Source organism: Pteropus vampyrus, unplaced genomic scaffold, assembly GCF_000151845.1.
Source record: "Pteropus vampyrus isolate Shadow unplaced genomic scaffold, Pvam_2.0 Scaffold29, whole genome shotgun sequence".
In the NCBI taxonomy this organism is placed as follows: domain Eukaryota; kingdom Metazoa; phylum Chordata; class Mammalia; order Chiroptera; family Pteropodidae; genus Pteropus; species Pteropus vampyrus.
Genome location: NW_011888810.1, coordinates 1,792,699 through 1,818,658, shown reverse-complemented (window position 1 = coordinate 1,818,658; position 25,960 = coordinate 1,792,699). Strand labels below are relative to the sequence as shown.

The window sequence follows — 25,960 nt, the reverse complement described above, 5'->3', positions numbered from 1 at the left end:
GGAGCAGCAAGGTGACAAGACTTGAAACAACATTGAGACACCGATAAAATGGCTTTACTTAGACGGCACGCGTTGAGAGGCCACCTCGGAGCCTACTGTGAAAGACCCCGAGCAGGAAAGGCTCTCTGGCCTGACCCCCTGGGGAGACTCTGGCAGAGCTTCCAGGCTAAGGAGTCTAGCCCCCAGTCCCACCAGAAAGCAAACATCTATTTTATTTTATTTTTTTAAGTATTATTTACAAGAGAAAGGCTTATAGATCATAACTGCATTTCTGTGGAATATGAATGAATGAATGAATGAATGAAAAACTGATGCAAAGAAAGGAAAACAGCTCTGCTGATGAGGGCAGTGGGCTGGGCATCACGTACACCTAACATTGGGGATTGGGCAGCGAGACTGGATTCTCGACTTTGAGCTGAAGATGATCAACTGTACCAGAGGCCACCAGGCTGCAGGCTTATTCAGAGCTCTGTCTCATTCGCCGTGGATTCTGTAATGGTCCCAGGGTCTGTCATCCTTCCCATCATCCACCAGAACAGCGCCTTCCTTTGCTTCCCGTAGCCTTTCATTAATTCACCCACTCATTTATTCACTGAACAAAAATGCATTGCGCTGAACCTTGAAAACACCGTGCTAAGTGAAAGAAGCTAGTTACAAAACTCCACATATTTTATAATGCCAGCGTATGATAGGGAGCTCTGTGGAGACAAAGTCTATCAGTGGTAGCTCAGGGCTGAGGGGCTGGGGAAACACGGAGGAGATACCCAAAGGGCATTGGTTTCTTTTTGCAGTGAATGGAAGTGTCCTAAAATTGGTGTCTGTCTGTACAACTCTGTAAATAATACTAAAAACCACGGAATTGTACACTCGAATGAACTGTGGGGCATGTGAACTATATCTCAATAAGGCTGTTTTTTAAGAAACGTATTGAGCACTTACTGGAGACTCGAGTGAATAAAACAAACGCCATCCTCTGCCGCATACAGTCTGAGGGAGAAGGAATCCATTAGACAAATAATCCCACATGCCGTTTGTCACGACAACGCTGGAGAGAGCTAAAAGGAAGTGCAGGGTGGAGTGTGCGCCTCCAAGAGTGGGCAGCATTGCAGCCGCCCAGAAGGAGCCGGAAGCGAGCAGCCCCCAGGGCGGGTGGGGGCGGCAACAGCCCTCCAGGCAGCGGGAAGAGCAGGTGCGGATGCTCTGAGGCAGTGCCTGACTCTGAGGTGGAAGGGACTACTAGAAGGGAGGAGGAGGAAGCATGGGGGGATAAGCACCAGGAGAGCGAGGCGAGGCCCCGGAGGTCTTTGTCCGAGGGCAGTGGGAAGCCGTTAAGAGGCGGAGGCGGAGGGGTGGGGGAGGGGCCCTATGATAATTTGGGAGTTGTTTAAATAATCTGGCTTTGTTGTGGAATGGACCGGAGGGAGACAGGCTGGGAGGAGGGAAAGGGGCGGCACATCACCTCCCACTTTCCTATTAAAACGTGCATTCTCCCTGGGAGGGGGCTTCCTGTTAATAAAACAGGAAGAAAGGTCTGTTTAGCTAGCAGCCAGCTGAGAGCAATTTGAGCACTAAGGGGCAGAAGGAAGCGAGAATCTGGAAGTGGCAAGCCCGTGAAACCTGGCTGGCCTGGCTCACACCTAGCTGCCCTTGGAGGCCAGGTCAGATCAGAAGCCGGGGTCGCAGCTCCTACGCCTCTGATGTCCCAGCTGCTGCAGATCCCGGCTGGGGCTGCGCCGGGCCGGCGGGTGGGGGCGGGAGGCACGAGGCAGCGTTCAGGACCCCAGGTCTATGACGTCAGTGTTGCCGTGGAGACCCTGGCTTCCCTCTGCACGCGTTGCAGCTGCAGGAGACCCCCGGGCTGGGAAGGCTTTGCACGGCAGAGGGAAGCAGAAGGCATTGACCTAGGTCCTGCAGGCCTGCAGCTCTGCCCCAGAACCCGGCCCAGGGACAGGGCAGGGTACCAAGACCGGGAGGGGCTCCCCACAGCCCTCAGCCGGCCCCCGGTTGCCCAGGCGCAGTTCCTTTCTTGCAGTCTGGGAGATCCTTGGCATAAAACAGCCCAGGCATCCTCCCATGGTCCTCCCCGGCAATAACAGACCAAGGCGCGCAGGCTCCCTCTAACGGAGCCCTCCCACCCCACACTCCTTGCTCCATTGTTTTACTTCCAATGCCCCTTCATTCAATGAGCATTTACTGAGGCCCTCCTGGTGCCAGGCGGTGTCTCAAAAGCTTTGCCAAAGCTCAGGTAATCCTCCGCGACCCAGCACGGGAAAGGGGCAACCTAACGCGGAGCTGGCCCGCGGCCCGCAGGCCTCCGTGGAGCACCGGCATGAAACAGTGTTCTCTTTGTCTCTAAACCTTGATCTTCGAAATCTTTCTTCCCGCTTTCTGAAAGACACCTGCAGTAGCAAAATGTCCAGGCTAATCTAAAACTTCAGCCTCTCGTCCAATTTCAGGTTCATTTTGAGCCTCTTTTAGGAGTCCCTTCTTCTTCCCGTGGTGGGAGGGGATGGGTTGAAGGTGGAAAGTGACATGTGTTTGGTCCTTGGCTGGCGTCGTCCTTGTCCTTGTCTGGTCATTGCTGCTCCTCTGGCCATGGGTCCATGGGCATGTTCAAATAGTAGCCCACGTGTGTACTTCTGGGGGACCCTGTGGGGTAGGGGAAGAGGTCAGGATCCCCACAGCATGTTCCCCCATCGCAACTCCCTCCCCTTGTGGCTCATTTCCCACCTCGCACTGCATCCCGCTGAGGCCAGGGCCTCTGGGTGGGCACAGGGAAGCTGTCTTGGGCCCTGCTTCCGGCCGGTGTTCACGTGACGCCCAGAAGCTCCCACCACCCTGACATGCCGTGTGGCCGCTCCCAGCACCTCCCGCCAGTTCTCTCTTCCCTGCTGTGTGAGACTAGTCCCTTCCCCGGGGGTGGGTGCAGGACAGTGGTGAACTTGGGCCCCGGGGAGGGGAGTTTCCCCTCTTCTCTCCCCACTCACCCCACTCCCGTCTTTTGTTGGCACTGGGATGATATGTGAGGAGAGCAGAACCTTTGCAGCCACTTTTTAATAAGCCCTGGAGGCTGGTACCCAATTTTCTGGCTTTCTCTAGAATGTGGGGAACTCACATACCTAGAGGCTGACTTCAAGACCACTGGAGAAGTCCTGTTCTATATCTTCTTCCTTTAACCATTTATTTATCTACCCAGCCATCATCTATCGCCATCCATCATCATCCATTCCTCCACCCGTCCATCCATCTTGTAAAACTACTATGTGCTGGTCGCTCTGGTAGGTGTAGGGATCCAGCAGTGAATAAACAAGACTAAAACTCTGAATACGAAAGATGGATGGAGACAGTGAAGAAAGGGGGTTCATATGTCACCTTCTGGGCCTCACTGAGAAGGTGACATATGAACCGAGACCTGAAGGAGGGAGGAGCCATGCGGGTATTTGGGGGAAGAGCATTCCAGGCAGAGGGAACAGCCAGTGCAAAGCAGCCAGTGCAAAGGCCCTGAGGTTGGAGTGTGTATGGAATGTTAGAGGAACTGGAGAAGACTCTGCAGCTCTCACAGATGAGTGAGCAAAGGAGAGAGGACAGGAGAGGGCCAGTCACCTCTGGTCCTGCTGGATCCTGGGAGGACTTTGGTTTTACTGTCACTCTGCTCTTTTCATAGTGGCTCAACAGGCACACTGCAGTATTCGCTGCCGCCTGCCCTTTTCTGAGAGTCATCTCGCCTCCAAATACCCTTGTTATTCCCATTGTACAGATAAGAAAGCTGAGGCCTGAGCACATAAGGTAAACCCGAAGGGATGAATAGGGAGTAGGCTGGATACATGTGGGCTGGCGAGGGCCCGGGCCTCTGTAATGTTCTGGGAGAAGAGACAGCGAGGCCTCTGCTGTCCCCCAGTCTTTCTTTCCCCTGGCTGACAGCCCAGCACTCCTGAGTCATAGCCAGCAGCTTTAGCATTCTCCCCCGGGCCTGGGGGTAGGAGGGTGGAGGCAGATGGAGAGACAGAACCAGGTGTTTTCTATCTGGCAGGCCAGAGGGCCTTGTGGGGAGGGATGGGCATGGTTCTCAGCAGAAAGAAATGAGATTGGGTGGGCTCAGGTGGGGACGTTGCTGTGGGGATAGCCAACAGTCCTTGGGTCAGAGCGTGTTCCTGGGCTGTTCAGGCTTGTCCAGCGGGGCCAGACACCAGTCCCATCCCACAGCGATCCAGGGGCCATGTTCTCGGTAAGTCCCCTGGCCTGTCTCAGCCAATAACATAGAGGAGATGTTTAGAAATGTTTGTTCGTTCCTTTGACAAATACTTATATGAATCTACTCTGTGCTAGTCCCTGTGTTCTGGGGTGGGTGGCTGGCTGGGTGGGTGGGTCAATGGCTAGATGTGTAGGTAAATGAACCACAGGTGGGTGAGTGGATGAGTAGATGAATGGGTCGGTATGTACAGGAGTGGATGGTTCAATGACTTGTAAATGGATGTATTCATTATCTGTTTCTGCGTAACAAATCACCCCAAAATTTAGTGGCTTAAAGCGACAAGCATTATCTTACCATTTCTGTGGGACAGGAATTTGGGAGTGACTCTTAGCCAGGTAGTTTCTGGTTTAGGGTCCCTCTCATTTAATTGCAATCAGATGTCGGCTGGGGCCGGGGCCCCCCTTCCATGATGGCTCCCTCTCACAGCTGTTGGCAGGAGGCTTCAGTTTCTCCATCACTGTCACTTCTGCTCCTCCCCTCCCCCACCTCCTCATTTGTTAGAAGGAAGTCACAAAGTTCAGCTCTCAGGCGGAGGAGAATTACGCTCCACCTCTTGAAGAAAGAGCATCAGAGAATTCGTGGACAAATTTAAACACCATCGCAATAAAGAAATGGATGGCATACCATACTTCTTGATGCTGCAATCTTAGAATTATCTTAGACCAGGGACTCTCTCTCATGACTGCATGTTAAATTCATCTGGGACACTGTTAGAAGATGTCAATGCCAAAGGGCTCAACCCCTAGTGTTATTTAATTGTTGTGGGGAAACCTTTGGATATTTATGGGGTTTTTGTTTTGTTTTGTGGGATGATCTTGAACTTTAATCCTAAAATCCAGCATTTGTGTTTTCACTACATTGTTTTTATTGTGGTAAAATATAAAATTTACCATTTTAGCCATTCTTGAGTATACAGTTCAGTGTCATTAAGTACATTATGGTACAACCATCACCTCCAGATCTTTTTCACCATTCGAAACTGAAACTCAACCCACGAAACAATAACTTCCCATTCCTCCCTCTCCAGCCCCTGGTAATCTCTATTCTACTTTCTGTCTCTGAATTTGACTACTCTGGGTACGTCACATAAGTGAAATCATACATACAGTATTTGTCCTTTTGTGACTGGCTTATTTTACTCAGCGCAGTGACATTCAATGTTCATTCATGTTGTAGCATGTGTCAGAATTTCATTCTTATGCCAAGTAATATTCTATTGTCTGTATATGCCGTATTTTGTTTATTCCTTTATTCGTCGATGGACATTTAGGTTGTTTTCACATAGGTATTTTTTTCCCAGGTGATTCTGATGTGCAGTCAGGGATGAAAACCGAAACCTTAGACTGGTGGTTCTCCGTCCTGGCTGCACATTAGAATCACATGAGAGCTGTTAAAAAAAAATACCAATGCCTGGTGCCTACCCCATTCAGAATCTCTGGGGGTGGACCCAGGAGGCTCCTGCGTGCAGACTCATTTCAAAGTCTCTGCTGCCCCCTGGTGGCACAACTGACAACAGCCCTGGTAGCAACGCCTGGGATCCTCCCTCTCCAGTACCGTCTTGCCTGCACATAGGGAGGAAGCAGTTCCCCAAGGATATGGGGACCCTGCAAGATTCCACCTGTCCCCCCTCTCCCAGTGTACTTCCTGGATAACTTTGCATGGTTCCATGTCTAGAAAAACAGATGAGTTTATTAGAGAGGAGAAGGCACAGACAGGTGGAAGACTCTGCTTCTTGACAGCTGTGTGACCTGGAACAAGCTAGTTTACCTTTGCCTCAGTTTCCCTGGCTTTCATAAGGATAACCACCGCTTCCTCTGACAGTCCCTGAGGTTGCAGGTGAGTGTGCGTGTCAGTATAGGAAGGACCTAGGGCAGGGTTTCTCACCTTCAGGCACTGTTGACATTCGGGGCTGGATCATTCTTTGTGGTGGAGCCGTCCTGTACGTTGTCATTGTAGGGTGTTGAGCTGTGTCCTTGGTCTCAACTCACTAGCTGTGTCCCTGGTCTCAACTCACTCAGTAGAAACCCCCCGTTGTGACCATCAAAAATGTCTCCAGGTATGGACAGAGGTCCCCTGAGTGTCAGGTTGTCAACATGTTTCCTTGTTAAATGTGCATTTCAGGTATGCAACTCACAACTTGTTAGTATAATTATGTCCCAGAGATTGCATTTTTATTTGCTAAATTCAGAAACCCTACCCGGGGGACAAAATCCCCCTGGCTGAGAGCCCCTGCCCCAATGAGTTCCAATACCTGTTGAGGAGGCTAAGATGCCTGATGGGGATGTTGCAGCAGGGGTGGGCACCTCCCCGGGTTCTATCTGGGGACAGGCCCGGCGGTGGACTGGGGGCAGCTATCAGGGAGGAAGCTGGGTTCACAGTTGGGCCTTCTCAGCGATGTGCTGAGGGCCAAGGTGGGGGGAGGGGGCCACCTTGTTTTCCTAGCACCTGGGGCTGTTGGGGACAGAGCAGTTTGTGGCTGACCACAAGTTGAAGCAGTTCGCCCCCAGCTTTTCCCCAGGGAGAACCCAGGCCCCGAGTGATGGGGATTTGGCCCAACTTTCTCATTTGTAAGAGAAGGAAACAGGCCCAGAGAGGGACAGTGACTGACCCTGAGTCACACAGCCGACTTGTGGCAGTGGCAAAACTGGTGTCTGACTCTTCAGGCCAGGGCTTTTGCCCCTCGGGTGGAGTCTGGGAGTGTCCTCAATTTCTGGAAAGTTCTCTGGGAGCCCTCAGCATTTTCCAGACACAGAGGCACTCAAGGCAGCCTCACCATGAGGCTGGACCGCTCGTGGTCCCTATCTGCTTATATACTCCAGGGGAACACTGGAGCCCCCTCTTCTGGGGCTGCCCCTGCGACATCCTTCTCGTGCTTCTGTTTGGTAGGGAGAGGTGACATGAGGACGTGGTGAAGCTCTTGGACTTGGCGCCAGACTGTCTGGGGCTGAATGCTGATCCCACCCCTCACCGCGAGTTTCTTCATCTGTAAAAGGGGAGTGATGAAAACTATACCCGCCTTTAGGGTTGTTAGAAGGATTCAATGATTTAACAAGTATGAGTGCCTAGGACAGCGTGTGGCAGGTAGTAGGGTTTACAATTTATCTTATTTTCCTCCTTTCTCTGGTGACATCAACCCCCCTCCCTTGAGGAGCTGGTTCAGTGAAACTGTCAATCACAGCCACCAACCCCACCCTCCGTTAAGGGGGCGTGTGAATCAGGAGAGGCCAATCACTGCACCCTGTCACCTTTGCCGGTCACTGGGTGATGAACGAGACCAACCTGATAAAGGTCTTGTTGATTTGAACCCTTGGACCCAGCCTAACCCAAAGCCATTCCCTCCCTGAGATTCTTAACATGTAAGACAACAGATCTCCCATTTTGCTTAAGGAAGTTTGAATAGAGTTCTGATCGTACACCCTCTTGGCTCCATAGAGCATGAGGGGGTCCTCTGCGTTTGACCTGTGATCAAGGGGACACAAACTTGTGAAAAATACCCACCGTGGGCCGGGTACTGTGCTGAGGTTTTGCTCTTATTTTAGTTGTATTTTATAGGTGTGGAAACTGCAGCTCCGAGAGGAAGGTGACTTGGCCAAGGCCACACAGCCAGGAAGTGGAATCACTTTAATTCGAACTCAGGCAGTCTGGCTCTAAAGGAGAGGCGTTTCCCACAGCACTGAGTGGCTTATGACCTGCAGGGGGCCTTTTTTTTTTTTCATTGAAATTTTTTTTTAATTGTAAAAAACACAACATAAAATTTACCATCAGGGAAAGATTTTTAAAGCAGTATAGCCCTTCTCAGTCAAACTATGACCTAGAGCATTCATTATTTGAAGTGGGCTGGTATCTCTGAGTCTGGCACTCAGTCATTCACATATTTACTGAGCACCTACTATATGCCGGGCAGTGTTCAAAGCAGGGCCCAGTGTTCAAGGTGAGGCAATGAGGGGCCCAGGGTGCAGCATTTAGAGTGGCACTCGCGGTCAGGGGTTGACCCCAGACCTACACAGCCTGGGAGCGAGCACCACTTTGAGTCCTGTGCCCCAGGAGCTTAGCGTGGCTTTAGCCCTGGTTCAAGATCAAGGAGATTTTATATAGCTTGGCAGAGTCCCAGTCCAGCCAGTGCAGGAAGAAATGATTCTGTCAACAGTGGCACTTAGCACAGTGATATTCAACGTGGCATGATTACTGCTCTCCGGGAAAGGAGGGCAGCCTGAGGTCAGTCAGACACCAACACGAACAAACACCATGATGCTGCCCGTGGACAGCCTCCTAAAGGAAAGGGACAGGTGCTCTGGCAGGGGTGTTACCCGGATCAAGGCCACCTCTCCCAGAAGGTGATGTTTCCAAGCTGACCAGCCCCTCTTCAGAGGCCAAGCGGGGCTCCCAAGCTCCTAGCCTTTCATAATCTGCCTGCTTCCTTTGTTCCTTGAGCCCTGGGGGTGGTGGCTGCACTGTGTCATTATTAAGTCCTGATACCTTACTGTCTGCATGTCATCTTTTTGGTTCTCAATACCCGGTCAACAGTTCTTTACATTACGTTCTCTCCATTTAAAAAAAACCCAGCCAGCTCTTTCTCCTGATGGGGCTCAGTGACAAGATGGGTGGCAGTCAGCCTGGCAAAGAGCAGAAGACAGAGCAGTCCGGGCAGAGGCACCTGCTCGGCCAAAGCCCAGGAGGCTGGAGGGAGCGAGGCACATTCCAGGAGCGGGGCCCAGTGGAGCTAGGGGGAGTGAATGGGTGGCAAGTAAAATAAGATGAGTCTGGACAGGTCAGCTGTCATTGGCACAGTCTAGGTGAGTTCCTGAGGGCAGTGGGGAGCCATGGAACGTTTAGTGACTGAGTGGTGCGATCTGATTTATCTTCCAAAAGATTGCCTTAGCCTCGGTGAGCCTACCTCATTGGAGGAGGCAAGAGCGAGTGTTGGGAAGGTGTGGGGGGCAAGTGAGGAGGTGACTGCAGTGTTGGGGGGCTCATTACCTCACAGAGAAGTTTGCTCAGGCGAGGTCGCTCTGATGGTGAGGAACAGCCCGCTTCTGGGAACCCCAGACTAGCATCGCGAGGCTTAGCTCCTGACTCAACATCCCTTAAGATTTGTCGACTCTCACATGCCTGCGTCTTATCTGCTTTGAGCAGAATGTTGCGGTCCCTCCGGTGATTCTTCCCTCGAGACACGTAATAAGAAAGAGAACAGTTTGCTCCCTAGGTTTACTTTGGGCCCATGCCTGTGCCATTCTTCTTGGAATAATATTTTTAAGAACATAAACTCAGAGGAGTCTTGAGGAAACCAGTTATATTGAATACAATTATCAAGATATAAAAACTCAGATTTGTGATATAACATCTGTGCTTGTTATTGACATGTTTAATGATCAGACCTAGCGAGCAGTATGACAACATGAGACTGTCCGGCTAGCGATGAGCATCAGTGATATTTTGAGATACCTTCAACGACTAATGGATATGAGCATATCTGAGATTTCTTTGAATGAGGAAGTCACAGGTCCCATTGATACTCCTGTGTTTAGTTGCCTATGGTCATAATATAGAGAAATGCAAAATTTCACTTATAGTGCAGATAAGGGTATAATTTTTCTCCCCATCTGCATTAGTCAGCTCGGGCTGTCATAACAAAACACCATAGACCAGGTAGCTTAAACAATAGACATTTATTTCTCACAGTTCTAGAAGCTGGAAGTCCAAGATCAAGGTGCCAGCCGATTCTTTTCCTGCTGCCTTCCTGGCTAGCAGACAGCTGCCTTCTTGCCATGTCCTCACATGGCCACTAGCCTCCTCATACGGGCTCATCCTCATGACCTTATCTAAATCCTAATCACTCCCCAAAGGCCCCACCTCCAAATATCATCACATGGGGGTTAAGACTTCAGCATGTGAATTTGGAGTGGGGAGGAAACACAAACATTCTGTCTATTATACCATCCAAGTTCATAGACCCCTTTAACCGCAATCCCCAGGCTAAGAACCGATGCTCTAATGGAGAGGGCCATGTTTGATGTAAGATATTTTTTGATAAGCTGCTTAGGATGGAGATGAGACCCCTCCCTCCCAAAAAAGGCATGCTCAGCTAGCAAAGACTGCCATTCCCCTACCTGCTTAGGTTGGAGAAGTGGCCTCTAGACAGAAGGACTACCTGAGCACCTGAATGCACTTGGCTCTGGAATTCAAATCTCACTGCCCCCACTTACTGGCCTCAGTTTACTCATCAACTCAACTGGGATAATAGTCCTTTCCGTGTAGAGTTATTAGAAGGATTAATGGACTAATCTGCATGAAGTGTTTAACATGGCGCCCTAGTGGACACTCAATGTTTAACCCAACAGCCATCGCCCTTCTTTGCTGACCGTCTCCCACTTTCCTGACTCCCCACAGCTCTAGAGGGGATCACCCAACCCCATCTAAGCCATTCCTATATTCCATCTTCATTCACACTGGGAATAGGCACCATATCCACACTGAGCCAATGAGAACTTGGGCTCACGGCTTTCACTGGAACTGGTGGGTCAGAAGCTCTTCTCCCATTGTGGGTGGGAAGCTGGGAGGAAGGAAACTTGGAGCTACTGTGGGAAAGAGCCTGTCTGAAGGCAAGGCCCTCCCTAGAAGGAAGTAGGGAGCAAGAAGGACACAAAGCCCTGAGGACACTGTCTGAGCTTCTGGATACAGCTATGACTGTAGCCATAGACTTTTAGTTACTTGAGCTGATCATTTCTCTTTTTGTTTAAGGCAGTTTGAGTTGAGTCTTTTCTCACTTGCAACAAAAAGATTCTGATTTCACAGCAGCAGACTTCATAAATAGTAGTAATGACGGGGGGTGATGAGGAAACAAGTATGGAAAAGGAGCTGGCAAAGAACTGAACTGTTCTGAATAATAGGAAAAAAACTTTCGATTTTTGAGAGGAATCCAGAGGGGAAGAAAGAGGAGCCAGCAAGACTGGGCACTATGTGAAGGAAGGGGATATGGAAGTGCTGCTTTTTCTAGAACAAAAATGTCTACCCTTAACCCCAATACTAATATGGACTTGAAAAGGAATGTTATGCAGTGGAATCTTTTGCCCATCATTCTATAAACATTTTTTAAAGAACACAGGAATCATTAAATGCTCCTTGTAAATGAACCCCAGCAAAGGAGCTGGGTTTTGTATCCAGGTCACTGCAGGGCTGAATTAGAGAAGGTGTGTTCAGTTATATGTGGTGTTAGGGGTTCCCTTTCCTCCTTGCTGACTCAATGCTAGGGTGCCCAGCCAGAGACTGAATCATGATCAATCTAAGCCAGTCATGGTATTCCCAGTCTTCTTCCCCCTGATTGGATGGGATGGGCATGTGACCTAGTGTGAAATAAGTAACAGTGCCAGGAACCTTCCATGATGATCTGTGGCCCTCTGAATCTTTTCTCTGAGTTCCAAGACTCCTTAGTATTGCCACCAAATATCTTTGCCTTTGATCATTCTCTGTCTCTTCCAGCTTGAATTTTGCTGAATTCCATCCAACAAATACAAAAACAATGACTATAACATAGGAATGAACGTATTCAAAATATTTAACAACTAGGATGACATGGACACTGACCAATGAATGGCCACTGGCCATAGATAACCGGCTGTATGGCAAATATCAGTAGGTTATCAACCCCAAGTACACTCCATATTATGAGCAGCATAGGCTGGATCCTGGGGCTGCAAAGATAAGTTATGCACATTTATTTGCTCTCAAGGCGACCCGTTGGGTGGCTTCTGCAAGAAAAAGTACGTAAATCTAGAATACAAGCATTTCACATTTTCCTTGAGGTTCTGACTGTGGCTGCAGGTTAGAATCAGGTGGGGTGCTTTGTCCAGACAGATTCAGCAGATCTGGGGTGGCACTGGCACGTTCGTTTTAGCAAAGAACCATAGGTTGAGGACCTCGGCTTTCAGCTATCTATTCAAAAGCTGACTTCAGTGGCCAGACTTTATTCTTGAACTTCCTGCCTGTAATGTAACTATTTGACTAGCTGTAGGAACAAGATAGCCTATTAAAAGGTGCTTCCTTCCTTTTTCTTCTTTACTGCTTAGAAAGGAGTAGGTGTTTCAAGGAGGAACATGAGTGTACTTCTGGGAAAACACGATGTCAAAGACTAACGGATATAACCTCATGGCCACTAGAAAACTGAACAGTAAAGTGAATGACAGGATCCTAAAGTTGCTAAGCTAGGGTTAGCTCTGCTAAACCTAAAGTTGATCAGAGAAAGTCAATTGATTGTTCCTTGTGGTAGTGTGGCCACAGATAGAGCCTACTGGCTGAAAGGAGGTAGAAAGTGCATCCAGGCCTGCCCAGTATATCCTGGCTTATAAATGCAGCATCTGTTCCAACCAGATGCCCTTGTGCCTCATGAGGATTGCTGCTTGGACAGCCCTCACCGCTTCTGTCCCCACTCGCAGCACAGAGACTGCAACTCCCAGAAATCACTTGAGCCGGACGTGGAAGCGTGCCCGAGGATGTGGACGCGCTGCATTCTGGGAGATGTAGTCCACAGAGGCCGGAAGCTTCTGTGAGTGGTGCATTCTGAGGAAGGAAGTTTTTAAGTAGTCCGATACCCGGGAGGGGGAAACCCAGATAATCTAACCAGAGCCCAAGGTGATGGCAGGAGATTAACAATTTTTGGATTATAGTTAATGTGTAGGATTTGCTTTTGTTTCCCTCCTCCCCCAGCACTTAAGGAAGGATAGAATCTATTCTTCTGTTTAACTGGCAGATTAATCTCCCTGAGTCCTTTTCCTTATCTGTAAAATGGACATATTAATAATTCAACTTGGCAGTCTTGATAACGTTGATCAAGCAACCAGCAAGTGCTGTACACACTTCAGTTGCTTAACAAATCCTTCTTTTTGAGGAGCAAACGGTTGGGTTTTGTAACAAAGCAAGAATTCTGCTCCTGGAGAGCACTTTGGACTTTGTCTCTGGAAGGTGGGATTTCATTCCAATTCCAGCCAAGACTCGTAAGGGAAGATGTAAGGAATCTTGTCATGGAGAGGCTTAGCAAAAATGTGTGACCTTACTAGCCAGGACATGGTGAGGTGAAATGAAAAAAAACCAAGCTTCTGGGGGGTAAGAGTCCTTACACAGTATTGGTGAGAGTATTAGTAAGTATGTATATCATCTACAAAGGACAATTTGTGTAGGTGTAATGATTCCACTTCTAGGAACTCATCCTGTAGATGTATTCGTCACTTTCAAAATGACAGATGTTTAAGAATGTTGACTGTAGCAGTGTTTGTAAAACCAATGACTGGAAATCATCTAGATATCTATGGATCAGAGGACAAGATACATAAATTGTGGCATGTCCATATACTGGGATACTACATTGCCATTAAAAATAATGAGGTGTAACATTATCTATGTAACATTCCTGCCTGCAAAAAGTTTAACCTCAATCTATTTTGTGGAGCATATCAGAAAAATCCAAACTGAGAATTACTTTGCAGAACTGGAGTAGACACTCAAAAATGTCAATCTCATAAAAGACAAAATAACTGGGAACTGTTCTAGATTGAAGGGGACTTACAGAGGTGTGACTGTTGAATGCAAGGGGTGATACTTAATTGGAGGCTGGATTTTTAAAAAAAGGACTTTTTAACTAGACACCTGGGGAAATTTGATTATGGGGTATATAATAGCATTGTATCAATATTGAGTTTCCTGAATGTTTTTTTGTTTATTTTAGGAAAGGTAACTCTTGGTTGACCTCACAGATTGCAAGGACCTTGTCAGTTTACAATCCCTTATTTTTTAAGCCTACAGCACTTGGTCTTCCTAGGTGGTTTCCCGTCCAAGTACTAACCAGGCCCGACACTGCTTAGCTTCTGAGCTCAGATGAGATTGGGCTTGTTCAGAGTGGCAGGCCGTAGACTGAGTTTCCTTAATGTGATCACTGTGTTATGCAGGAGAATGTCCTTCTTAGGAGATATCTGTTGAAGTATTTAGGTATGAAATACTAACTCTTGGATAGTTTAGAAAGAGAGAGAAACAAAGCAAATGTGGCATATATTAATAATTGGCGAATCTGTTTAAAATATGGTTGTTGATTTAAAGTAAAAATGAGGATGCTCCATATACACTGATAGGAGAAAAGCTTTAAGAAAAAACGGTAAATATTTTTTTAAAGGAAAGGTGCACAGCAGTATGTGTAGAATGCTGCATTTTTGTGGAAATGCACAAAAGCTGACCTGGGAAGAAAACACAAGCAGGAGGTGACAAAGGCTGCCTCCGGGGAGGGGAACTGGGTGGCAGTTTGTGTGTTCTGGGAACGGGACTTCTAATCTCACACTTACCCTTTTGGACCTTTTGAATTTTGTGTCGTGTACATGGATAACCTATTCAGATAAGAAAAATAATGATTTTAAAGAAGACTGTTTCTGGGAAAGCACTTGTGGTCAGAAAACCCCAGACCAGGATCCCCTAGTCCCCAGCTGCAGACCTGACAACAAACCCCAAACAGAAGGCAGGAAAACCAGTTACTTTCACATCCTTTCCCACATCTGATCCTTCTTACAACCCCGTGAGCCAGGCAGATTTGATTGGGCCCATTTTACAGATTAGGAAAACAGGCTCAGAGAGTCTTAGCAACTCGTCTAAAGCTGAACAGTGAGACACTGTTAGAGCTGGGATTGAAACGGTGTCCCTGGGATCCAGCCTGGCACCTTCCCTCTTGCAGGTGACCCCTCTTAGCACTGAGGGCTAGAAGTGGCCAGAGAGAGCCAGTGGGTAGAGTGGACTTCCAGGCTCTGGGTGCTCACAGAAGCTTAGCCCGGAAGCTTAGCCCAGCTGTCTTCCCACTGCTGCTGTTACAGGGGCTCTCCACGCAGGAAACAGAAGTTAGTGCCGGGCGCCTCGGGCATGGGTTTGATTTACATATTCATGCACAACTGGTTTGCGGTTTATTTGGGGGGCCAGCAGCGTACTCAGCCAAAGAACCTCTTCCCTGAGCCTATCTAGGCTGCTTTTCACCATCTCTGAAAATCTTAAAGTGGTCTTTTTAATTAAAAAAAAAATTGAAGTAATGATGAATGTTGTTGCCAATTCAAAAACACTCATGTATTGGGAAGGGAATTTGACATTTCTGTTAAAATTTAAATCATACATGTTTTGGTGTGTGATCTAGCATTTACAATGGCAGATGTTTTTTTTTCTGGGAATATATTTACTCAAACATTCAAATAAACATGTACAAAGGCGCATTGCTTATAAGAGAAACAAAGACACAGATCAATAGGGCAATGATTAACTCAATGGGGCTCCAACCACATAAGGTAATGCAAAGTGCTATGGCTGATTAAAAACAAAAAAAAATTATTAGATATGCTGACCTAGGAAGAGGTTCACAGCATATTTTAAGTAAAAAAATTATCCCATTAAAAAAATTCGCTGTAAACATACATACACCTAGACATGTACATGTTTGAACAAACTTAGGAAACAATTTATGAGGTTAGACACCAAATTATTTGACTAGAGTGTAAAAATGGTGTTTTATTTTCATTTCTTTGAAGATTAATGAGGTTGACCATCTTTTTTTTTTTTTTTTTAATTTGGCCAATTGTGTTTCCTCTTGTGTGCGAAGTGCTGAAATATTACTGTCCCTTGGTCTTTTGTCACACACAAATGGTGTAAAATCCTGGCCCCACGTCTCATAATAAGAGTTTCTATTTAGATTTCCAGAACTTCCTTTATGAGGGTATTTTTGAAAAAAAGATTTCTGAACTTAAAGCAGAGGACACTCAGTCTTAATGTAAAGAATTATCCTGTGCGATGAAGGATTCTGAAAAATAAGGGAGGAAGTTTCCTCCCCAAAGCGTTACTCCCATCTCTTCCCTCCTTTTAAATCTAGGATGTTCTTATAAAGTATATTATTTAGTTCTTGGTGAATAATTTGAAAGTGGAGGTGGATGTTTGAAAGAGGGAGGAGTGATGGGGCTAGGGCTAAGCGAGTAATGTCCCTAAGTTACACCCTGAGAGTGAAGATTCAGGAGGTGCAAATTTTAAAGATGCACAAAGTTTAGACAGTCGCTGTCAGGGTCCCACCCTATGCCCTTAACTCACCTCACTCAGGTGCCAGCCTTGTTGACTACTCCTTAATGACAGAACAAAAGATCTGTAAACAGCTATCGCACTATAAGGCTAGAGTGGTAATGACTATCTCTGCGGCACTAGACTCAAGATGGTGATGGCAGCAAACATGGCTGATTCTGCATCCAGGGCAAGGCAGCAGAGTTTTGGTGTAGCTTCTAAGCTAGTGTCCCAGATCCCTTGTGCTCTGCTGTTTGGTGTGTTGGTTGTGCCTCCTTCTCTGGAGCTGTTTGAAGATTAGCCTATGCTAATGGAAGAGGATCAGGGCGCACCTCTGGAGAGATGGGGATCATCCGTTTTTGTTTTTAAGATTTTTCTGATTCTCCATTCGTGGTAGCAGCGTGGCTGGACATATCCTGGGCCCAGCTTCCACCTGCTGCTGGGTCCTTCCCAGTGAAGACTTCCAGCCCTAGGTCCAGCCTCCTGGAGAAGGGAGGCAACCTGTGGGCCCTGGGGCTTCAGAGATTCCCCTCAAATAACAATAGGAATTATTTTGTAAACTCTGCTGCCAGGCAAGGCATGCATCAAGTCCTTTACATCTCACACCTCCTTGAATTCTCACCACACCTTTAGAGGTAAGGACTCTTGTTATCTCCATGTTACGGATGAGGAAACTGGGGCCCAGAGAAGGTAAGCGGCCTGTCCCTGGCCAGAGAGCTAATAAGCAGCAGAGTCAGGATTTGAACCCATAGCTCCAGAGGTGCATTCTGACCACGATACCCCCCTCTTCCATTACTCGTCAACTGTGAGCCAGCTGAGGGCTGGCCCCTGGACCTCAAGGTTCCCCAAGGCTAAAGGGCCTGGAGGCCCTCAGAATTCTAGAGTATTTTCAGGATGTCACTGTGGGGTTTCCGTCTTCCCCTGGTGGGAGGTTCCAAGAAGCACCGGTTGTCTCCTTTCCCCGAGGGGAGAGGGGAGTGTGGGTTGGGACACGTCCTCTTTCAAGGTTCTCTCTTGCTGCTTTTGACCACTTCCTCTTTTCCCCGGGGCGGAGGCAGCTGTGGCTGCACTAATGGCAGCATCCAGTGGCCGAGGAGGCCTCTGAACCTCTCTTGGAGGACTCACCCAGCTGGGCTGAGGACACTTCTCCACTTCCATCCCCTCCTCCCCCCGGTCCTCCCCAGAGCCCTGGAAAGCAATGTGTATGTGTGGGGATGGGAGTGAGCAGTTTCCCCGAACTCTCCCTCAGCCAGACAGAAAATGCTGACTGACCCCGGATCTGGCCACCCTCCATTCAGGCTCTGCATGGGCTGAATCTGCTTCTAGCAAGTTCCTTGGAGGATGTGGGCCAAGGCTAGGACCACTGCCAGACAGCCAGACTGCTCCAGATGCCCAGGGAGGCAAGGACCCCAGCCCTGGGTAGAAGACCCAGCCCAGCACTGGGCACCTCAACAGTGAAAGCCCTATGTGGCCTGGGAAGAGGATGGGTGTTGAGAGATGCAGGTTCCACGCCTGTCTCTGCCGCTGTTAGCTGGGGGCTTTGGGCAAATTGCTTTTCTTCTTGGAGCCTCAGTTTCCTCATCTATGCAATGAACCTAAGTAATAACACCTCCAAAGGGTTGTAGTAAGAAATGAATCAGATGCTACATGTGTCGTGCTAAGCACAGAGCCTGGTACACAGCAAGTGCTTAATAATGGTAGCTATTAGGCAGAGCCTACAGCTGGCCTGAGCCACTCAGGTTCCCCCCACCCACAGCCAGCCTCTGCTGAGGAAAGCCACTCACAGCCACTCCGGGTCCGTTTCCCGCTTCTGTCTCATCTCCACTTGGTCTGTCCTAGCAGCCCCCAGGCTCAGGCTGACAAGGGGCACCATGCTTCTTTACAGCCTTTCAGCCTCATCTAGCCAGTTCGGTGAAACATCATCATCGATCATCACTGGGGTGCGCCCAGCTCCGTGCTGTGCCAAAGCCCCAGAACTGTCTTAACTTATTTATTTATTATTTATTTATTTTTATTTTTTTAAAATGCCTACAGCATCTGGTCTTCCTAGGTGGTCTCCCATCCAAGTACCAACCAGGCTCGACCCTGCTTAGCTTCCGAGGTCAGACGACATCAGGCTTGTTCAGGGCGGCATGGCCGTAGATTCATTTTAACTTTTTAAAGTGTACAGTTGTGTAGCATTAAGTACATTCCCATCGTTCTGCAATCATCGCCATCATCTCCAGAACTTTTCCATCTTCCCAAGCTGAAACTCCGTCCTTATTAAACTAAGCGCCCCCATAACTCCTCCCCACAGCTCCTGGCAACCACCATCCCACAAATTCTCCGAATTTGATTACATGCTTCATATAAGTGGAATCATACAGTATTTGTCTTTTAATGACTGGTTTATTTTATTAGATAATGTCCTCAAGGTTCATCCATGCCTTAGCATGTGTCAGAATTTCCCTCCTTTTTATGGTTGGATAATATCCCTTCGTATGTATAGACCACGTTTTGCTTACCCATTCATCCATCAGTGGGCATTTGCTTTGCTTCCATATCTTGGCTTTTGTGAATAATGCTGCTATGCATGCTGCCGTGTGCAAATATCTGTTCGAGTCCCTGTATTCAGTTATTTTGGGTGTATACCCAGAAGCGGGATTGCTGGATCATTTGTTTTTTGGTTTTTTGTGTGTGTTATTTTGAGGAACTACCCAAAGTGCTGGGATTTTAAGTGGGACCCAGGCACTGGGGAAGCCCCTGTAGCCATACTGTAGACAGAGAGGTGTGGAATCAGGAGCTAAACATCGTGGGTTCAAATCCTGGCTCTGCCGCTTCCCAGAGGTGTGACCTTGGGCAAGTCACGTACCCTCTGTGCGCTTCAGTTTCCCCAACGGCAACATGGGATGAGAGCAGTACCCGTCTCGTGGGGCTGTGGTGGTATCGAGAGTATTTACTCAGAAGGTGCCCGTGATACCACACCAGCCCCGCCCCTCTGCGGAGCATCCCTTTGGCTCTGGTCCCTCCTCAAGGCACAAATATCTTTTTCCCCTTTTCTGGTTTTCTGGGCATCTCCATCTGGAGGGAATTCCTTTCTCCTTGTCCATGACTTAAGCTTTTAAAGACAAAAGCCAGGAAGTAATGCCTTATATCATCTCTAGGAGAGCTGGAGCCCAGACCAGAGGGGAAACTTGAGGACACTGCCCAACAGGCTGGTGTGGGCACAAGCAAAGAGGAGCCCTTTTCTTTGCTTTGACCTTGAACATGCTGTTCTTGATGACTGGGTGCAGTCTGGGCCCTGAGTTTGGGAGGGGGTGAGGGGAGCGAGGACGATGACTGAAGACAGGCCACAGCCATGATTACAGGGAAGGGGAAGAGGCTCTCTGGACCAGGATGAAAGGAGACAGTGGTTTGCTGCTTTCTTCTCGAGAAGAGTTAGCTGGAGGGCCCAGTTAAGTGAGGGGTGGCTGTGGAGATGAGATTACCCCTGTCCCTGGACCAGCAAGCAGCCTGGGCTCCATAGCTGGGCCAGGACAGTCCCACCTCTGTGGAGGCTAAACTGGTATGAGGATGCTGCCTGTCAAGCCTACCTGGTCTGGGCCCCATCACAGCCCTGCCGTTGGGGAGCCGCTTCTGCTGACCTGGGGTGATTCCAGGAGTGAGATGGAGGCCAGAGCTGGCAGCCTGAGGACGTTGGTCCTTGGGGACCCACTTCTAGATTCGCCACCTCCGTCCGTGACTGGAGGGGCTGCAAAAGCCTCTGAGATAACCCATCTAATTTCTCCCCAATTCCTTCTCCATCCTCTTTCCTTTCCCATTTGTGTTTTCTCTGTTCCTGTCACCTCATATCAGGCGGTAGGTGATTTTGAAATTCACAAAGCAGTGCACTTTAGTTTATCAGAATCAGGGACCTGGTAAGAAGTCAGCACTCAAGACCTAATCTAATGAACGACTTTTTGCCTGGCCTTCTGGCAGAGCTCATTCACTGGGATTCCCGTTCCTCCCGACACTTTTCCCTGGCATTGTCAAAACCAGGCCTGTCTGAACTATTCGCAGAGATCCCAGAGGGGGCACTAATACCTGCTATGAGGTATTCTATAGACTATGCTGTGAGGATTAAGTAGAATAACATGTCAGAAATGCCTGGCATATTGCAGTTATGAAAAAATTAGTTATTATTTCTTATTTTAAAAATAATATGTATGAAGAAAGGACATTGTTAAAAAAAAAAAAAAAAGTTAGAAGTTATCGAACACCTACAATAGCCCAGGTACTGCAGGGTTGGAATTCTGCCCCAGGAGTTGAGCTGACTTTCCCAGTCCGGACCAGAACGGGTAACACTCACCCCCCAAAAGGTCATCCCCCTGGCAACAGCACACAGTGAGGGACATGTAGGAAGAAGAACCAGCTGTGTGTCCTTAGGCAAATTGCCTGTCTTCTCTGAGCCCCTGTTTCCTGATCTGTAAACTCGGGCTGGAAATCCCCCCTCCCCCTGCTGTTGGGGTGAGAGTCAGACGAGATCAAACAAGTGGTCAGTCTGGGCAAGTAGGAAAGTGCCGCCTGGCCGAGCAGAGAGGTGGCTGTCCATGGGAGACAAGCCTCCACCTTGCCTTAACTGAAACACCCGCCTCAGCTCCTGAAGCCATTTCTGCAGAAGCTCAGAGGACACCCTCCTGGAAACTAAAACTGTGCCCTTCTCCAGAGGTCCAGGCCATCAGGAAAAGGACGCTCCAGAAGGTCCCTCCAAAGATGGTGGAGCTGTCATTATTCTGCCAGGATGAAGTGTAGGGTGGCTGAACCCAGGGGCGCTTAGGGAAGCCCAGTGGATGGGCAGCATTTCCCTTGGAGAGCCAGCTGCATGACTTGCCACCGCCTCTCCTGCCTTTCACGCAGAGCGTTGGGACAGTAGTGACATACTGCTTCTTGCAATTATTTGTGCTGCTTGCAGCATTCACGAAGTGCTTGCTATGTGCCGGTCACTTACCTAAGTGATTTTATTAGATAATTAATCCTCATAGCAAACTTATGAGGCAGCTACTATTATCTCCATTTTACAGATGAGCAAACTGAGGCACAGAGAGGTTAGGTATTTTGCCCAAGGCCACATGGAGGAGCCAAGCCCGGACTCTGGTCATCTGAAGCCAGGTCATCTGAAACCAGAGCTGGTGCAGGTAAACATGCCATACTGTCACAAGCCAGAGGAGGACAAGTAGAGAGCTGGGTAGAGGAAAGAAGCAGAGGAAGTCCCAGGTCTCATGTGAACCTTTCAATAATACCGGAGTTGAAGAGTCACAGACTTCATGGGGAGGGTGTCACTGGCTCTATTTTATAGATGAGAAACTGGGAGCGTAGAGAGTTTGAGTTGTCCAAAGAAGGGAGCTACATTTTGAACGAGAGGTGTCTACTGTAGAGCTTTGCTCTTTCGATGATCCCACCACCTTATCTTGCCTCTTCAGCCATTCGTTCCAAGTCTGATCTGTCTTGGGAACTTTGGGACCTGGAGCCCAGGCCTGGAATAGACACACCAGGCATCTGCAGATGTTTTCTGAAATCACGTAAGAGAGCCCAGTTGTTTCAACTTGCTGCTACTTTGGACAAGAGAGAGGGAATGTGGCAGGAAGTATAGTGACCTTGCATCTTCCGTGCATGGGCTGTTTGCCTGAGCCTGAACCCTGCCGAAATGGAGCGTTTTAAAAAAGAGTCATGTTGGAGCAGTTGCATTGCCTTTACTTTTGGGGGAGTCAAAGCAAAAAGAACGTTCTAGGAGGGACCCAGACTGAAAATTCCATTCATTATCCATCCATCCATCTACCTACCCATTTATCCATTCTTCCTGCCACCTATCCATTTACCCACCCACCCTTCATATAGCCATCCACCCACCCACACACTCACCCATCCACCTACCCACTCACCCACTCATGTGTCCGACCACCCAGCCAGCCAGCCAGCCAGCTAGCCATCCCTATTTGTTTATTCAGCAAACACTCGGCTAGGCTCCAGTTTTGTGCCAGGTTCTAGAAACAAAACACACATGCACACACCACCCCCCAAGCAGAAAAGAGGAAGTCTCATAGAAAAAAGCCACTACTTCATTTCTTTTTACTGCCGGATATATTCCATGGTATGGATATACCACATTTTGTTTATCCACCCATCAGTTGATGAACATCTGGGTTATTTCCTCCTTTTGGCTGTTATGAATAATGTTCATATTAACATTCATTTACAAGTTTTTGTGTAGACATATGTTTTCAATTCTCTTGGCTGCACACCTGGGAGCGGAATAGCTGAGTCATACAGTAACTCTGCGTTTAACGCTTTGAGGAACTGCCAGACTGTTTTCCAAAGCATCTGCCCCATTTTACATTCCCACCAGCTGTGTATGAGGTTCCAGTTTCCCCCTCATCCTTGTTAACACTTGTCGTTGTATGCCTTTTTTTATTTTTGCCATCCTAGTGGGTATAAAGTTGTATCTCATGTGACTTCAATTTGCATTTCCCAGGCGGCTAATGATGTTGAGCATCTTTTCACCTGCTTGTTGTCTATTCGTATACTTCTTCGGAAAAATATCTGTTTGGATTTTTGCCCATTTTTAAATTGGGTTATTCATCTTATTGAATTGGAAGACTTCTTGATATATGATAGATACAAATCTCTTATCACATACGCGATTTTCAAATGTCTTCTCCCATTCTGTGGGCTCTGGTTCTTTTTCACTGTACCTTTTGCCACCTGATTATTAGCGTATACATCTGCATGCTAAGATATTTGAGAAATGCAGAAGTGTATAGAGAGGTTGAAAAATAGCTACTCAGAGACCACCATAATTAGTGTTTCATCCTGCTTTTCTCTTGATTTTAATCAATTCAATTTTGTATTTATTTCTTGACAAGTAATATTTACACACATACAGAATTCTAAATGTTTAAAAATAAGTTTCTTTTAAACTGCCCTTAGCTCCAGCCATCCAAACTCCTCCCTAGGGATAGGCACCATCATCAATCTCAGTGATTTCTCTGAGACAGTTTATACACATAGACATGTACACATGAATTTCCCCTTAACTTGTAGGATCTTACTGATTCTACTCAGCACCTGTCAACAGATCCTTGCCAACATTTTAGCTTTATGCTGCTTGGTTGCTTTATATAGTCAGGAATCACTGAGAAGATACAACGTATCTTGATCAGTTGTCAGAGGCAGAGCAGAAACTCATTCTAGTGTTAGCAAGAGCATTTGTTGGAGGGTGTTAGGTGGCTTGTGGACTTTCCAGGAAAGCAAATCTAGAATCTACACTACTGGAAGCAAAGCACAACCAGGCATCAGATAGCCCCAGTGGAGCTGTGCCCTTACTCGGGCTGGGCACAGACGACGCACCTGATTCTGCTGGGCTCAGAGGTTTCAGCCTTTGATCCTGCTGTTGCTGGATGTCTTTGCCACTGTCTTCTCCAGTTATATGCTCTCTGACACCTGCTTCTCCAGTCGCCAGCTTTGGAACACAAGCCTGGTGCTGGTGCACTCACTGACCAGGTGGGTCTTCTAGGGGGCATGCCCCAGATATAGGAGGGTAGATTTCACTGGGCAGCCAAAATGAATGGCAGAAACCCACTATGTAAAACTTTTAGTATGTTTAAATTATAAAATTATAATTCTTCTGAATAGAAAAGCAGTACATGAGTGAGAGGTGACATCTTGTAATGGTTAAGTGTGCACGGTGTGGGGCTGCTGCCTAGGTTCAAGTCGCGCCTCTGTCCCTTATCAGCCTTGTGACCTTAGGCTGGATTTGAACTTCTTTATGCCCAGCTTCCTCATCAATGAAACGGGATGATAATAGAACCTCCATCACAGGGTCGGGCTGAGGACTGAAAGAGTTCCTAGATGTTAAGGTTCAGAACTGTACTTGGCCCATTGTATTTGCTGTGTTATTGCTCCTATTATTTCCCCTACATTTCATTATGAATGATTTAGAACAGACAGAAAAAGTGAATGAATTGTACAGCAAGCCTCCGTATAACTACCATCAGTAATTCCACCAGGAACATTTTCCTGTGTGCGTTTTATCACATCTCTAAACATCTTTCCCAATGGATCTTAATTTTAATGCATTTCAGAGTCATGGCAAATGTATATATGTCACTATTTTTGTTTTAAAGCAACTCTCAACTGTTAGTTTAAAGAGCATGTGTATAAAACTTGTCCTGTCATTTTCCCTAACATCATGAGTCTTATGGGTGAGATGGAATTCGTCAGGTAGAGGGGGAGAGTGAGTTCCTGACAGTGGGAATAGGCTGTGCAAAGGAGTGCCACACTAGAATATGGGGCCCTCTGAGCAGGCCGAGTATACAGTGTCCTTTTTAAATGGACATGTTGAATTTCTTGTTCAGACTTTATTTAGAGGAGAAGCAGAAGAAGAGGCCCTAGGAGAGGGCGAGGAAGGGAGAGTTTCAGGTGGCAGAGCCCTGCCTCTCTTTTGCTCCCTGGACAATTCTGCTCTGCCCCAAACTTGCAAGCCCCACTGAGCAAAGTGGACTCTTTGTATCAGTTAGCTATTGCTGTGTAACAAAGCACTTCCAAACTTCCTGGCTTAAACCACAACACACATTGATTATCTCTCATGGTTTCTGTAGGTCAGGAATTTGGTCAGGGTGGGGCGGTTCTGGCTGAGGGTCTCCCGTGCAGTTGCAAGCGAGTGCTGACTTCGGTTGGGATCATCTCAAAGACTTCTTCACTTTCATAGGTGGTGCCTGAGCTGGGAAGACCTGACCCGAGTTGGGGCTGGGGCATATGGGGCTCCCTTGACATCTCTCTTTGTGCAGTCTTGCTAAGCAGTCTCTCTAGCATAGTGAGTTCAGGTTACCTGGTCTTCTTAAGTCAGGACACAAGGTATGTGTCGTGAGCCAGGCAGAAGCTGTCATCCATCGTCCCTTCTGTCGCATTCTGTTGAGTCAATTGTAAAAAGTTACAAGGATCAGCCAGGTTCAAGGAAGGGAAACCTGGACACCACCTCTCAATGGAAGAATGTCAGTGTCACATTGTGGAAGAGCAGATGGGATGGTCGGATGTCTTGGAAAATACAGTCGCCCACAGTTGTCTTTTGAATAGATAAGAAGGCAGTTTAGCCACCATCAATTATTTCCCAAGCATGTCCTGTGGGGGTTTCACACTCACCCCTTGCATCAAACTTTTCAACTACAAGCTGATCTTTGGCTATTCCAGTTCTCTCAGAGGCCTGTGGAAGGGCAATTTTTCTCCTTCTTGCTTGCTACCTCATGCACCAGGTTGAATAATGCCAACCCCAAATTCATGTTTACCCAGAACCCTAAAATGTCACCATATTTGCAAATAGGGTCTTTCCGAATGTAATTAGTTAAAATGAGGTCATATTGGGTTAGGATGGGCCCCATATCCAATGACTGGTGTCCTTATAAAAAGAAGAGAGGACACAGACACAGAGAGAAGATGACGTGAAGTCACAGAGACACACAGAGAGAATACCATGTGACAACAGTGGCACAAATTGGAGTGGTGCATCTGCACAGCAAGGGACACTAAGGGTTGCTGGCAGCTGCCGGAAGCTAGAAGAGAGGCATGGAACAGACTCTCCTTCAGAGCCTCCAGAAGGAACCAACCCTGCCAACACCTTGATGTTGGATTTCTGGCCTCCTG

General features: G+C 47.7%; 1 protein-coding gene and 2 pseudogenes across 1 annotated transcript in view; 1 reads left to right on the top strand and 2 right to left on the bottom strand.

Annotated features, from left to right (window-relative positions):
- Positions 1–4,192: 4,192 nt before the first annotated feature.
- The window catches only part of PLCG2 (phospholipase C gamma 2), a 186,399-nt gene continuing 164,631 nt past the window's right edge, over positions 4,193–25,960 (top strand). Inside the window, exon 1 of the mRNA XM_023528590.1 lies at positions 4,193–4,225. Within this exon, the coding sequence (XP_023384358.1) occupies positions 4,217–4,225 (9 nt within the window). The 5' untranslated portion in view covers positions 4,193–4,216. The remainder of the gene's footprint in view (positions 4,226–25,960) is intronic.
- On the bottom strand, positions 14,036–14,153 carry LOC111737636 (annotated as a pseudogene).
- Positions 18,335–18,453, bottom strand: LOC111737684 (annotated as a pseudogene).